This window comes from Oncorhynchus keta, chromosome 6 (genome assembly GCF_023373465.1).
Source record: "Oncorhynchus keta strain PuntledgeMale-10-30-2019 chromosome 6, Oket_V2, whole genome shotgun sequence".
NCBI classification, from domain to species: domain Eukaryota; kingdom Metazoa; phylum Chordata; class Actinopteri; order Salmoniformes; family Salmonidae; genus Oncorhynchus; species Oncorhynchus keta.
Genome location: NC_068426.1, coordinates 13676433 through 13688384, shown reverse-complemented (window position 1 = coordinate 13688384; position 11952 = coordinate 13676433). Strand labels below are relative to the sequence as shown.

The 11952-nt window shown below is 46.3% G+C and overlaps 1 protein-coding gene across 7 annotated transcripts in view; it reads left to right on the top strand.

The window, feature by feature from the left end:
* Positions 1–11952, top strand: part of LOC118375284 (neurexin-2-like) — a 411303-nt gene that overhangs the window by 77604 nt on the left and 321747 nt on the right. Inside the window, exon 1 of one of the 7 annotated variants that reach the window (XM_052520784.1) lies at positions 6063–6086. The exons of the other annotated variants lie outside the window; for them this stretch is intronic. Within the exon in view, the coding sequence (XP_052376744.1) occupies positions 6071–6086 (16 nt within the window). The 5' untranslated portion in view covers positions 6063–6070. Of the gene's footprint in view, positions 1–6062; positions 6087–11952 lie in introns of those variants that run through there. 7 annotated transcript variants of the gene reach the window in all.

Sequence of the window (11952 nt, the reverse complement as noted above, 5' to 3'; positions counted from 1 at the left end):
CGTGGTGGAGGGAGCGGGGAGCGTTGAGGAAGGGAGTGGAGTGCATGGTGGAGGGGAGCGTGGCGGAAGGGGAGTGGAGAGCGTGGAAGTGGGGGAGTGGGGGAGTGTGGTGGAGCGTGCGTGGAGGAAGGGAGTGGGGAGCGTGTTGGAGGGGAGCATGGAGGAATGGAGTGGGGAGTGTGGAGGAGGGGAGTGGGGAGCATGGAGGTGGCGAGCGTGGAGGAGGGGAGTGGGGGGTGGAGGAGGGGATTGGAGAGCATGGTGGAGTGGACCGCGGAGGAAGGGAGTGGTGAGCGTGGAGGAGGGGAGTGGGGAGTGTGGAGGACGGTAGTGGGGAGCGTGGTGGATGGGAGCGTGGAGGAAGGGAGTGTGGAGGAGGGGAGTGGGGAGTGGGGAGCATGGAGGTGGGGAGCGTGGAGGAGGGGAGTGGGGGGTGGAGGAGGGGAGTGTGGAGGAGGGGAGTGGAGAGCGTGGTGATGGGGAGCGGGGAGCGTTGAGAAAGGGAGTGGGGAGCATGGTGGAGGGGAGCTTGGAGGAGGAGAATGGGGAGCATGCGGGAGGTTAGTGGGGAAAGGGAGAATGTAGGAGGGGAGTGTTGGAGCGTGGTGGAGGGGAGCGTAGAGGAGGGGAGTGGGGAGCATGGAGGAGGGGAGTGGGGAGCGCGGAGGTGGGGAGTGTAGAGGAAGAGAGTGGGGAGAATGGAGGAAGGGGAGTGGGGAGCATGGAGGAGGGGAGTGGGGAGCGTGGAAGAGGGGAGTATGGAGTAGGGGACTATAGAGCGTGGTGGAGGGGAGCAGGGAGGAAGGGAATGAGGAGCGTGGAGGAGGCGAGTGGGGAGCATGAGGGAAGGGAGTGGCGAGCGTGGAGGAAGGGAGTGGGGAGCGTGGAGGAAGGGAGTGGCGAGCGTGGAGGAGGGGAGCGTGGGGGGGCATGCGGGAGGTTAGTGGGGGAAAATAACAGTGTGAAGGTGGAATAATTGGGTGGTTGTTTCCTGTGTCAGTGTTTTTGCCACACGGGACTGTTTTCGGGTTTTAACTTTGTTACTTTGTGTATGTGTTCATGTTCAGTTTTTCTCATTAAAAACCATGAACACTTACCACGCCGCATATTGGTCCTCCTTCTCGCCTCTCCTCTTCAGACGAAGAGGAGGAAATCCCTTACAGAACCACCCACCACAACTGGACCAAGCGGCATGGTGAAAACCAGCAACAGCAGGCGAGGCAGCAGCAGCAACAGCAAGAGAGGCAGAATTATTTGGAAAAATGGACTTGGAAGGTGATCCTAGGCGGGAAAGGACCCTGGGCACAGCCAGGAGAATATCGCCGCCCCAAAGATGAGATGGAGGCGGTGAAGGCGTAGAGGCGCCGGTATGAGGAGGCAGCAAGGAGGCGCGGATGGAAGCCCGAGAGTCAGCCCCCAAAATGTCTTGGGTGGGGGCACACAGGAAGTGCGGCGAAGCCAGGTAGGAGACCTGCGCCAACTTCCTGTGCTTACCGGAGGGCGAGAGAGACCGGGCAGGCACCGTGTTATGCTGTGGATTGCATGATGTCCCCAGTGCAGGTGCATAGCCCGGTGCGGTACATACCAGCTCTTCGTATCGGCCGGGGTAGAGTGGACATCGAGCCAGGTGTCATGAAGCCAGCTCTACACATCTGGTCTCCAGTGCGTCTCCTTGGGCCGGCGTACATGGCACCAGCTTTGCGCATGGTGTCCCTGGTTTGCCTGCATAGCCCAGTGCGGGCTATTCCACCTCGCCGCACTGGCAGGGCGACCGGGAGCATTCAACCAGGTAAGGTTGGGCAGGCTCGGTGCTCAAGAGCTCCAGTGCGCCTGCACGGTCCAGTCTATCCAGTACCACCTCCACGCACCAGCCCTCCGGTGGCAGCTCCCCGCACTCGACCTTAGGTGCGTGTCCTCAGCCCAGTACCACCAGTGCCGACACCACGTACCAGGCCTATAGTGCGCCTCGCTTGTCCAGCGCTGCCAGAGCCTTCCTCCTCTCCAGCGCAGCCGGAGTCTCCCGCCTGTCCGGCGCTGCCTGAGCTGCCCGTCTGCCCAGCGTCGCCTGAGCTGCCCGTCTGTCCAGAGCTGCTAGAGTCTCCCGTCTGTCCAGAGCTGCTAGAGTCTCCCTTCTGTCCAGAGCTGCTAGAGTCTCCCGTCTGTCCAGAGCCGCTGGAGTCTCCCGTCTGTTATGAGCCGCCAGAGCCGCCTGTCAGCATGGAGCCGCCAGAGCCGCCAGTCAGCATGGAGCCGCCAGATCCGCCAGTCAGCCAGGATCTTCCAGAGCCGCCAGTCAGCCAGGATCTTCCAGAGCCGCCAGTCAGCCAGGATCTGCCAGAGCCGCCAGTCAGCCAGGATCTGCCAGGGCCGCCAGTCAGCCAGGATCTTCCAGAGCCGCCAGTCAGCCAGGATCTTCCAGAGCCGCCAGTCAGCCAGGATCTGCCAGAGCCGTCAACCAGCCTGAGCTACCTCTCAGTCCTGACCTACCTCTCAGTCCTAAGCTACCCCTCAGGCCTGAGCTACCCCTCGGTCCTGAGCTACCCCTCGGTCATGAGCTACCCTTCAGTCCTGAGCTACCCCTCAGTCCTGAGCTACCCCTCAGTCCTGAGCTACCTCAGTCCGGAGCTGCCCCTCAGTCCAGTGGGACCCTTTGTTAGGGTTCCTAGGACAAGGTCGGCGGCGAGGGTCGCCACTCAAAGGACGCTAAGGGGGTGGACTAAGACAATCATGGAGTGGGGTCCACGTCCAGCGCCAGAACCGCCACCGCGGACAGATGCCCACCCAGACCCTCCCCTATAGGTTTAGGTTGTGCGGTCTGAGTCCGCACCTTGGGGGGGGGTTCTCATTAAAAACCATGGACACTTGCCACGCCGCATATTGGTCCTCCGATCCTTCTCGCCTCTCCTCTTCAGACGAAGAGGAGGAAATCCCTTACAGAGTGGGTAGCATGCGGGAGGGTTGTATGGAAAAGGAGCATGGAGGTGGGGAGCATGGAGGAGGGGAGTGGGGAGCATGGAGGAAGGGAGTGGGGAGCATGGAGTAGGGGAGTGGGGAGCATGCAGGAGGGTTGTGGGGAAAAGTAGCATGGAGGAGGGAGTGGGGAAAGGGAGCATGGAGGAGGGGAGTGGGGAAAGGGAGCATGGAGGAGGGGAGTGGGGAAAGGGGGATCGTGGTCCACGTCATACTGGGGGGAAACACGAGAGCCTGTTGCTATGCCAACACAGATTGGGTATGCACAAGATGCATCCACCACGGTCAGGTTTGACACTTCAAAAGGAAAAATAAAGCTGGTGATGTTTATCTTAGTCAAAAACAGAATATACCAGCTGTGACAAACCTCTGTGTCTTTGATGGTGTCTTTCTTGCTCTGCTCAGCTCTGACCTCTAGCCTAAGGCCTTGTGTTGACCTCATTTCCTCCTGCCCTCTGAAAGGTCAATGAATGGGGGGTGTGTAACAAACCGATACATGTGTATTCACTTTATGTAACGAATCTCTTCTTCGTCTGAGGAAGAGTAAGAAGGATGGATCGGACCAATGTTCAGCATGGTGAGATTTCGTCATCATTGACTGAACGCACAAAGCAAAATAACAAAGTGAAATGGAAGAAACAAAACAGTTCTGTCAGGTGAATACACTAAACAAAAAACAACTACCCACAAATCATAGTGGGAACACAGGCTGCCTAAGTATGGTTCTCACTCAGAGACAACGATTGACAGCTGCCTCTGATTGGGAACCATACCAGGCCAAAAGCAGAAATACAAAACATAGAACAAAAACATTGAATGCCCACCCCAACTCACGCCCTGACCAAGCTAAAACAGAGACAATAAAAGGAACTAAAGTCAGGACGTGACACCTTATTCATTAATAACTGGTACATGGACATAGTCTAAAGTTCTCTTGTGTTCTGATTAGATGATCGATACCATCTCATTCCATAGTTACATTTGCCAATTTCCTCCAACACAGGTCTCACAAAGAGAACCAGCTAGCTCCGTGAATCACATTTGTTATGGAAGACTCAATGCCCTTTTGAATAAATGTTGTTGTCTCTGTCAACACAGTAAATACCATAGATGTGCTGATGGAGTGATTACTGTCTGTCTGTTACTGGTGGAAAAGTCCTTCCAATACACAAGGCTGTGTTTTGTTTAATCCAATTGTGTTCACGGTTTCTTTGTTTTCGATTGAGGCATAGCTGTTTATCTAAATGTGCTAGGAATGCTATTCGTTTTTGATTAATATGTACGTGAAATGACAATGTATGAGGTTTGTTGAGCTGGAAAAAAGGTTATACCACAAATAACCTGCTAAAATGCCAGCGAGAGGAACATCACTGATGATGCAGCATATATGAGATGGTTACCATTTTGATCTCTAAAAGTGTTAAAATGTCCTACATTATACAGATACCTTATAAGGAAACTTCCAGCACCCTGAAGATGAAAGCACTGAAAAATATAACTGTCAAAAAAAGACTGCAAGAAATCGCTTAAAAAATTCTACCTGGTCTTTGTTCGGGCTGAACAATTCCCCTAATTTCTTGCGTGTGGATGCTTATGGCATAATTAATTGTGTGAGGCAAATGCTTATCTTTGGTCATTTAAAGACTTGTTCAATCAGCCACATTCCTTGTCTAACACAATTCCGGTTCATTTTAATTACTAAATGCTCACATTCAAGCTGCAAGCCACAAGGCCTTTGGTCCATTTGTTTACACAATATAATTGATTCTGTGATGTCCACAGAATCGGTGCGTTTCAGTTCTAGTTTATTGAGTTACATTGTATTTTATGAATTTGTTTTGCATATGATGTGTCCTTCCCTGGCCAACAACTGCAGCACTATGATTACATTAAAGCTGTCACATTATGCCTCCCACACCCTGGGTTATTGATTGTTATGGCCCTCCCTGGCCTTGGACCTGCTTATGTTGTAATGCTGAATCTAGTTAAGGAGACAGTCCTCACTACCTTCATCCTATTGAAGGGACCGGTTTGAATCTAGTTAAGGAGACAGTCCTCACTACCTTCATCCTATTGAAGGGACTGATTTGAATCTAGTTAAGGAGACAGTCCTCACTACCTTCATCCTATTGAAGGGACCGGTTTGAATCTAGTTAAGGATACAGTCCTCACTACCTTCATCCTATTGAAGGGACCGGTTTGAATCTAGTTAAGGATACAGTCCTCACTACCTTCATCCTATTGAAGGGACCGGTTTGAATCTAGTTAAGGATACAGTCCTCACTACCTTCATCCTATTGAAGGGACTGATTTGAATCTAGTTAAGGAGACAGTCCTCACTACCTTCATCCTATTGAAGGGACTGATTTGAATCTAGTTAAGGAGACAGTCCTCACTACCTTCATCCTATTGAAGGGACTGATTTGAATCTAGTTAAGGAGACAGTCCTCACTACCTTCATCCTATTGAAGGGACTGATTTGAATCTAGTTAAGGAGACAGTCCTCACTACCTTCATCCTATTGAAGGGACTGATTTGAATCTAGTTAAGGAGACAGTCCTCACTACCTTCATCCTATTGAAGGGACTGATTTGTGTCCCTGTCGCAAGCATTGTTCGAGGTGTATATTTGCGGTGCTCGTTTCGATTTATTTACACTGGAGAACATTGAAGAACTTCATATGAACAAAAAGTTTGTTGTAAAAGTGACAAAAACCTTATTCTAATGTGAGAAAGCTGTCTGCTCAAGAGTAAGCCTGTGTGTTCCATTAGAAAAAAAGCTTCTGTGTGAGCAACTACCCTCGAGGGTTGCACCAATTTAGAAGCTTTTTTTCTCATCCCGCTCTTCCCACTCTTTGTATCAGTCCTCACTACCTTCATCCTATTGAAGGGACTGAGGCGTTTGTCTGTTTTTAGTTTAATTTCCTCCTCCGTTTTAGTTTTGATTTGAACTCTGACATCCGTACCTATCCCAGGATGTCTGTCACAAACTGCAGTCCATCGGTTGTGACAATGCTTTTGTTTCTTCCCAATCCTTTTTATGACCTTCCTGTTGTTCCTATTCTTTTTTCTGTTCTCTCCCTCAAGGTCTGGCGCACTTGATGTTAAACCGCCAAGGTATGGGGTCTGTTGGTTTTCTTTTCCTCCCTCAACCACCTACACACTCTATCTCGCTGCCCTGAAATCATTTTACTTCCCTGAAATCATTTTACTTCATTGTACCACACTGACATTTCCCTTCCTCTTCCCCCTTCCATTTACTTGTCCTTTCATTTCCTGTCATGTTGTGCTATCTGTGCCCACACCACTTCAATGTCCGTCAAACCCTTGTCCCCACCTCTGGCCAGCTACTGGAACTTCACCTTTGACCTCTACAGCCTTTCGCCAAGGTAAAGCTTTTACGCCCACAGTCTTTCATCGGTTTGGTTTTCATGGTTTTCCTCTCCAAGAGAAAACATACCTCGTGTTTCAGATGATTTGTGATTTACAGTTCAGATGATTCGTGATTACAATTGCTCTTAAATCTGTCTTTGAAATTACAACATACATGTTGCTTCTTCTGTATACATACACTATGGTTCTCTTCCATTATGATACAATTGAATGGAGATGAAATAGGAGAATATGTACAATGTTTAATTAATATTCACACAATTAACCCAATAATTTAAAAGTTAATGTTATGCAGTCTGTTTGCTCATCGACAATGTTTGTTGAGTTTGAAAAGGTAGTCAGTCGTAATCAAATCAAATTGTATTGGTCACATACACATATTTAGCGAAATGATTGTGTTCCTAGCTCCAACAGTGCAGTAATATCTAACAATACACAACAATACACACACATCTAAAAGTAAAAGAATGTAATTAAGAAATATATACATATTAGGACGACCAATGTCAGAGACCGGAGTATAAATATATATATACACGTATGCATGTATGTATATAATGAGTAGGTATGTCCAAACTATGTATATATATATATATAGTTGAAGTCGGAAGTTTACATACACCTAAGCCAAATACATTTAAACTCAGTTTTTCACAATTCCTGACATTTATCCTAGTAAAAATTCCCTGTCTTTGGTCAGTTAGGATAACCACTTTATTTTAAGAATGTGAAATGTCAGATTAATAGTAGAGAAAATTATTTATTTCAGCTTTTATTTCTTTCATCACATTCCCAGTGGGTCAGACGTTTACATACACTCAATTAGTATTTGGTAGCAGTGCCTTTAAATAGTTTAACTTGGAACAAACGTTTCGGGAGCCTTCCAAAAGCTTCCCACAATAAGTTGGGTGAATTTTGGCCCATTCCTCCTGACAGAGCTGGTGTAACTGAGTCAGGTTTGTAGGCCTCCTTGCTTGCACACACTTTTTCACTTCTGCCATTTATATTTGTATTTGTTTTAACACTTTCTTTTGGTTACTTCATGATTCCATATTCATTATTTCATAGTTTTGATGTCTTCACTATTATTCTATAATGTAGAAAATAGTGAAAATAAAGAAAAAACCCTTGAATGAGTCAGTTTGTCCAAACTTTTGACTGGTACTGCACATATGAAGTGGTTAAAACAGTATGTAAACGTTATTAAAGTGACAAGTGTTCCATTATTTTCCAGGCAGAATTATGCATGGCTGTGCTGCACACATGAATCTAATCTGCATGCCTTTAAGATCCAGATTTAGCTAGTATTTAGGCATGCCTGTCCTAAGGCCAGCCAGATATAAATAAACATTTCAGGCCTTTACAGCAAGGTTTCCTGGTAACAGAATGAGGTTTTTCCCAGCAGTACGTTAATAGCATAACAGGAAGGTATTCTACAGGAATGAAAACATTGAGAGACGAATCAGACGAACAGTTGCAGCCAGGCAGACGGCGACACAGAAGGATGACAGGCAGGCAAGCTGACGCACCATATTGGACCACCAGCGAGTTCATTAAATCATCTTTCATGAACAAATTATAGCCAAATGAATACATCTTTGAATTGTTCATGGACAGCATTTGATGCTCTCTCTAGATGATGTACCCAATACAAAGAGATATAGAGCAGTTAATATAGACAATACTCTGCAGTTAATAGGAGGAAAACAAAGCTTCCTAGATTCACCAATTGCATCTGTATGTCCACATGGCTTCCTCTGGTTACTTCTATTGAAATAAACAACGAGAGCAATAATGGGTCTTAATCTAGATAATGCTGTGAGTGCCATTATCATTCAGAGCGAGGTGTGGTGTCAACTGTCCATGTGGGCTTTGGTATTACTACTGAATGTCAGACATATAAAAAGTAATGCCTTCAATCAAGTACATGATCATTTACTACTTTGCTTCAGGAATAAGTTGAGCTTTTGCTGATCAAAGTATTCATCCTGTCGCCATGGCAATTGGCCTGCCTTCCAGTCAAAAGAAAGGATCGTCAATTACAGTCCTTTTACAGCTAGACGAACACACTGCTCTGCAGCTCACTGGCTCGAACAGCGTCGTAATACGCTGCATCCTTTCTCCATCGCTAGCTAGCTGACACAGGCATTCATTTCAGGGTCAAACATCTAACAAACTAGCTAGGCTACATAATGACATGGTTCCTTCTTGTTAACTGCCAATTACTGAGCTGTCCAAAAAAAACATTTGAATAGAGTACCGTCACTTCCATTACTGATTCTAACCACCAAATATTTTTTGTACTAGCACCATTTTCCTTTATGGTTTTGACAAAAGTACTTGAGATAGTGAAGGAAGCAGCTTTAATGGATAGTTGCATCTCATGTAGAGGTAGATCCATACATATTTTTGTGCTCAAACTGTCTACGGTATCAAAGAGCTTGCCAGTTTGTAGTCCTAAAAACTGGAAATGAATTACCTCTAGTTCATTCCACCATTCCTATGTGGAAAATGAATGGGGAAATGAGTTACCTCTAGTTTGTTCAGTCATTCCTATGGGGAAAATGAACGGGGAAAGAATGGGGTTTTGTGATAACCTCTCACCTTATTTTTGGCATTTAACACAGGCTTATGTGATCTTATATGTTTTGTTCAATGAGATAATAGCAGTCAGTTAACATGAACTTCATGACTTATGAAGCCTTTATGTGCTTTACGTGCGTCGTTTGATTACATAAATTCTTCAAAATTCACAAGGTTTTTTTATTGATTTATTTCACCTTTATTAACCAGGTAGGCTAGTTGAGAACAAGTTCTCATTTACAACTGAGACCTGGCCAAGATAAAGCAAAGCAGTTCGACACAGAGTTACACATGGAATTAACAAACATACAGTGAGTAATACAGTAGAAAAGGTCTATATACAGTGTGTGCAAATGAGGTAAGATAAGGATGGTAAGGCAATAAAATTGGCCATAGTGGCAAAGTAATTACAATATAGCAATTAAACACTGGAGTGATAGATCTGCAGAAGATGAATGTGCAAGTAGAGATACTGGGGTGCAAAGGAGCAAAATAAATAAATACAGTATGGGGATGAGGTAGTTGGATGGGCTATTTACAGATGGGCTATGTACAGGTGCAGTGATCTGTAAGCTGCTCTGACAGCTGGTACTTAAAGTTAGTGAGGAGATATGAGTCTCCAGCTTCAGTGATTTTTGCAGTTCGTTCCAGTCATTGGCAGCAGAGAACTGGAAGGAAAGGCGGCCGAAGGGGGAATTGGCTTTGGGGGTGACCAGTGAAATATACCTGCTGGAGCACGAGCTTTGGGTGGGTGCTGCTGTGGTGTCCAGTGAGCTGTGATAAGGCGTGGCATTACCTAGCAAAGACTTGTAGATGACCTGTAGCCAGTGGGTTTGGCGACGAGTATGAAGCGAGGGCCAGCCAACGAGAGCGTACAGGTCGCAGTGGTGGGTAATAATGGGGCTTTGGTGACAACACTGATGGCACTGTGATAGACTGCATCCAATTTGTTGAGAAAAGTGTTGGAGGCTATTTTGTAAATGACATCGCCAAAGTCGAGGATCGGTAGGATAGTCAGTTTTACGAGGGTATGCTTGGCAGCATGAGTGAAGGATGCTTTTTTTGCTAAATAGGAAGCCGATTCTAGATGTAATTTTGGATTGGAGATGCTTAATGTGATTCTGGAAGGAGAATTTACAGTCTAACCAGACACCTAGGTATTTGTAGTTGTCCACATATTCTAAGTCAGAACCGTCCAAAGTAGTGATGCTGGACGGGCGGGCAGGGATCGGTTGAAGAGCATGCATTTAGTTTTACTTGCATTTAAGAGCAGTTGGAGGCCACAGAAGGAGAGTTCTATGGCATTGAAGCTCGTCTGGAGGTTAGTAAACACAGTGTGCAAAGAAGGGCCAGAATATACAGAATGGTGTCGTCTGCGTAGAGGTGGATCAGAGAATCACCAGCAGCATGAGCGACATCATTGATGTATACAGAGAAGAGAGTCGGCCTGAGAATTTAACCCTGTGGCACCCCCATAGAGACTGCCAGAGATCCGGACAAAAGGCCCTCCGACTTGACACCAGAAAGTGACGTTAGCTGATAAAGATATTCTCATAGAACAAAACGTATAAGATCTCCTAAGCCTGTGTTTACCACAGACTTTATTTTCTGCATGTATACACCCCCCCCCCCTCCCTCCAAGAGAAAAACAACAACATTTATTTCCCCAAAGGCTTTGGCCAACGAGCCATGGTGATAATGCCTACAAAAAGACTCCAGTACTATTGCTCTCTATACCTGTGTCTACCGTATGTTTCACATCACACAATGTGTGCACAACATGACCTGAATGAATGAATTTCACATTAAACATTTCTTTAACCTTTATTATTAACTAGGCAAGTCAGTTATGAACAAATTCTTATTTCCAATGACAGCCTACCCCGGCCAAACCCTAACCCGGCCAAACCCTACCACGGACAAACCCTAACCCGACCAAACCCTACCCGGCCAAACCCTAACCCGGACTAATTGTGCGCCGCCCTCCCAATCACAGCCGGTTGTAATACAGCCTGGAATCAAACCATGGTCTGTAGTGACACCTCTAGCACTGAGATGCAGTGCCTTAGAACACTGCGCCACTCTGAGGCATAGGTAAAGGAGGACAGCTGAACTGGTATGTCTACTCAGTTGAAATAACCCAGCTTCACATGCTGTGGCTGTCCATTCATGTTTCAGGACACCGTTGACCTACAGTCACTTTGTGATCCTGGCACAACAACTTGTCTGCTAACCGTGAGGACATTTGTGAACACTGAAAGAGCAGTGTGGCTTTTCTGCTACTGGGTGTACAAACAGGAAGAACGCATGCTAAGATAATCTTAAACTATATTTATATCCATGGTATATTGCCTAAATGAGACTGACTAGAGTATGCTTTATAAAAAGCATTCAAAAGGCAGACATTGTCATGACTGTTTTGAGTGGATGGAGTAGGTGTTGAAGGATTTGATCAAAGCCCTGACTGACTGTTTTGAGAGGATGGAGTAGGTGTTGAAGGATTTGATCAAAGCCTTGACTGACTGTTTTGAGTGGATGGGGTAGGTGTTGATGGATTTCATCAAAGCCCTGACTGTTTTGAGTGGATGGAGTAGGTGTTAAGTGATTTGATCAATGCCCTGACTGACTGTTTTGAGTGGATGGAGTAGGCCTTTAACGATTTGATTAAGGGTTGATTGACTGTTTTGAGTGGAAGGAGTAGGTGTTGAAGGATTTGATCAAAACCCTGACTGTTTTGAGTGGATGGAGTAGGTGTTGAAGGATTTGATCAAAACCCTGACTGACTGTTTTGAGTGGATGGGGTAGGTGTTGATGGATTTGATCAAAGCCCAGACTGTTTTGAGTGGATGGAGTAGGAGTTGATGGATTTGATCAAAGCCTTGACTGACTGTTTTGAATGGATGGAGTAGGAGTTGATCAAAACCCTGACTGACTGTTTTGAGTGGATGGGGTAGGCTTTGAAGGATTTGATTTAGCCCTGACTGTTTTGAGTGGATGGAGTAGGTGT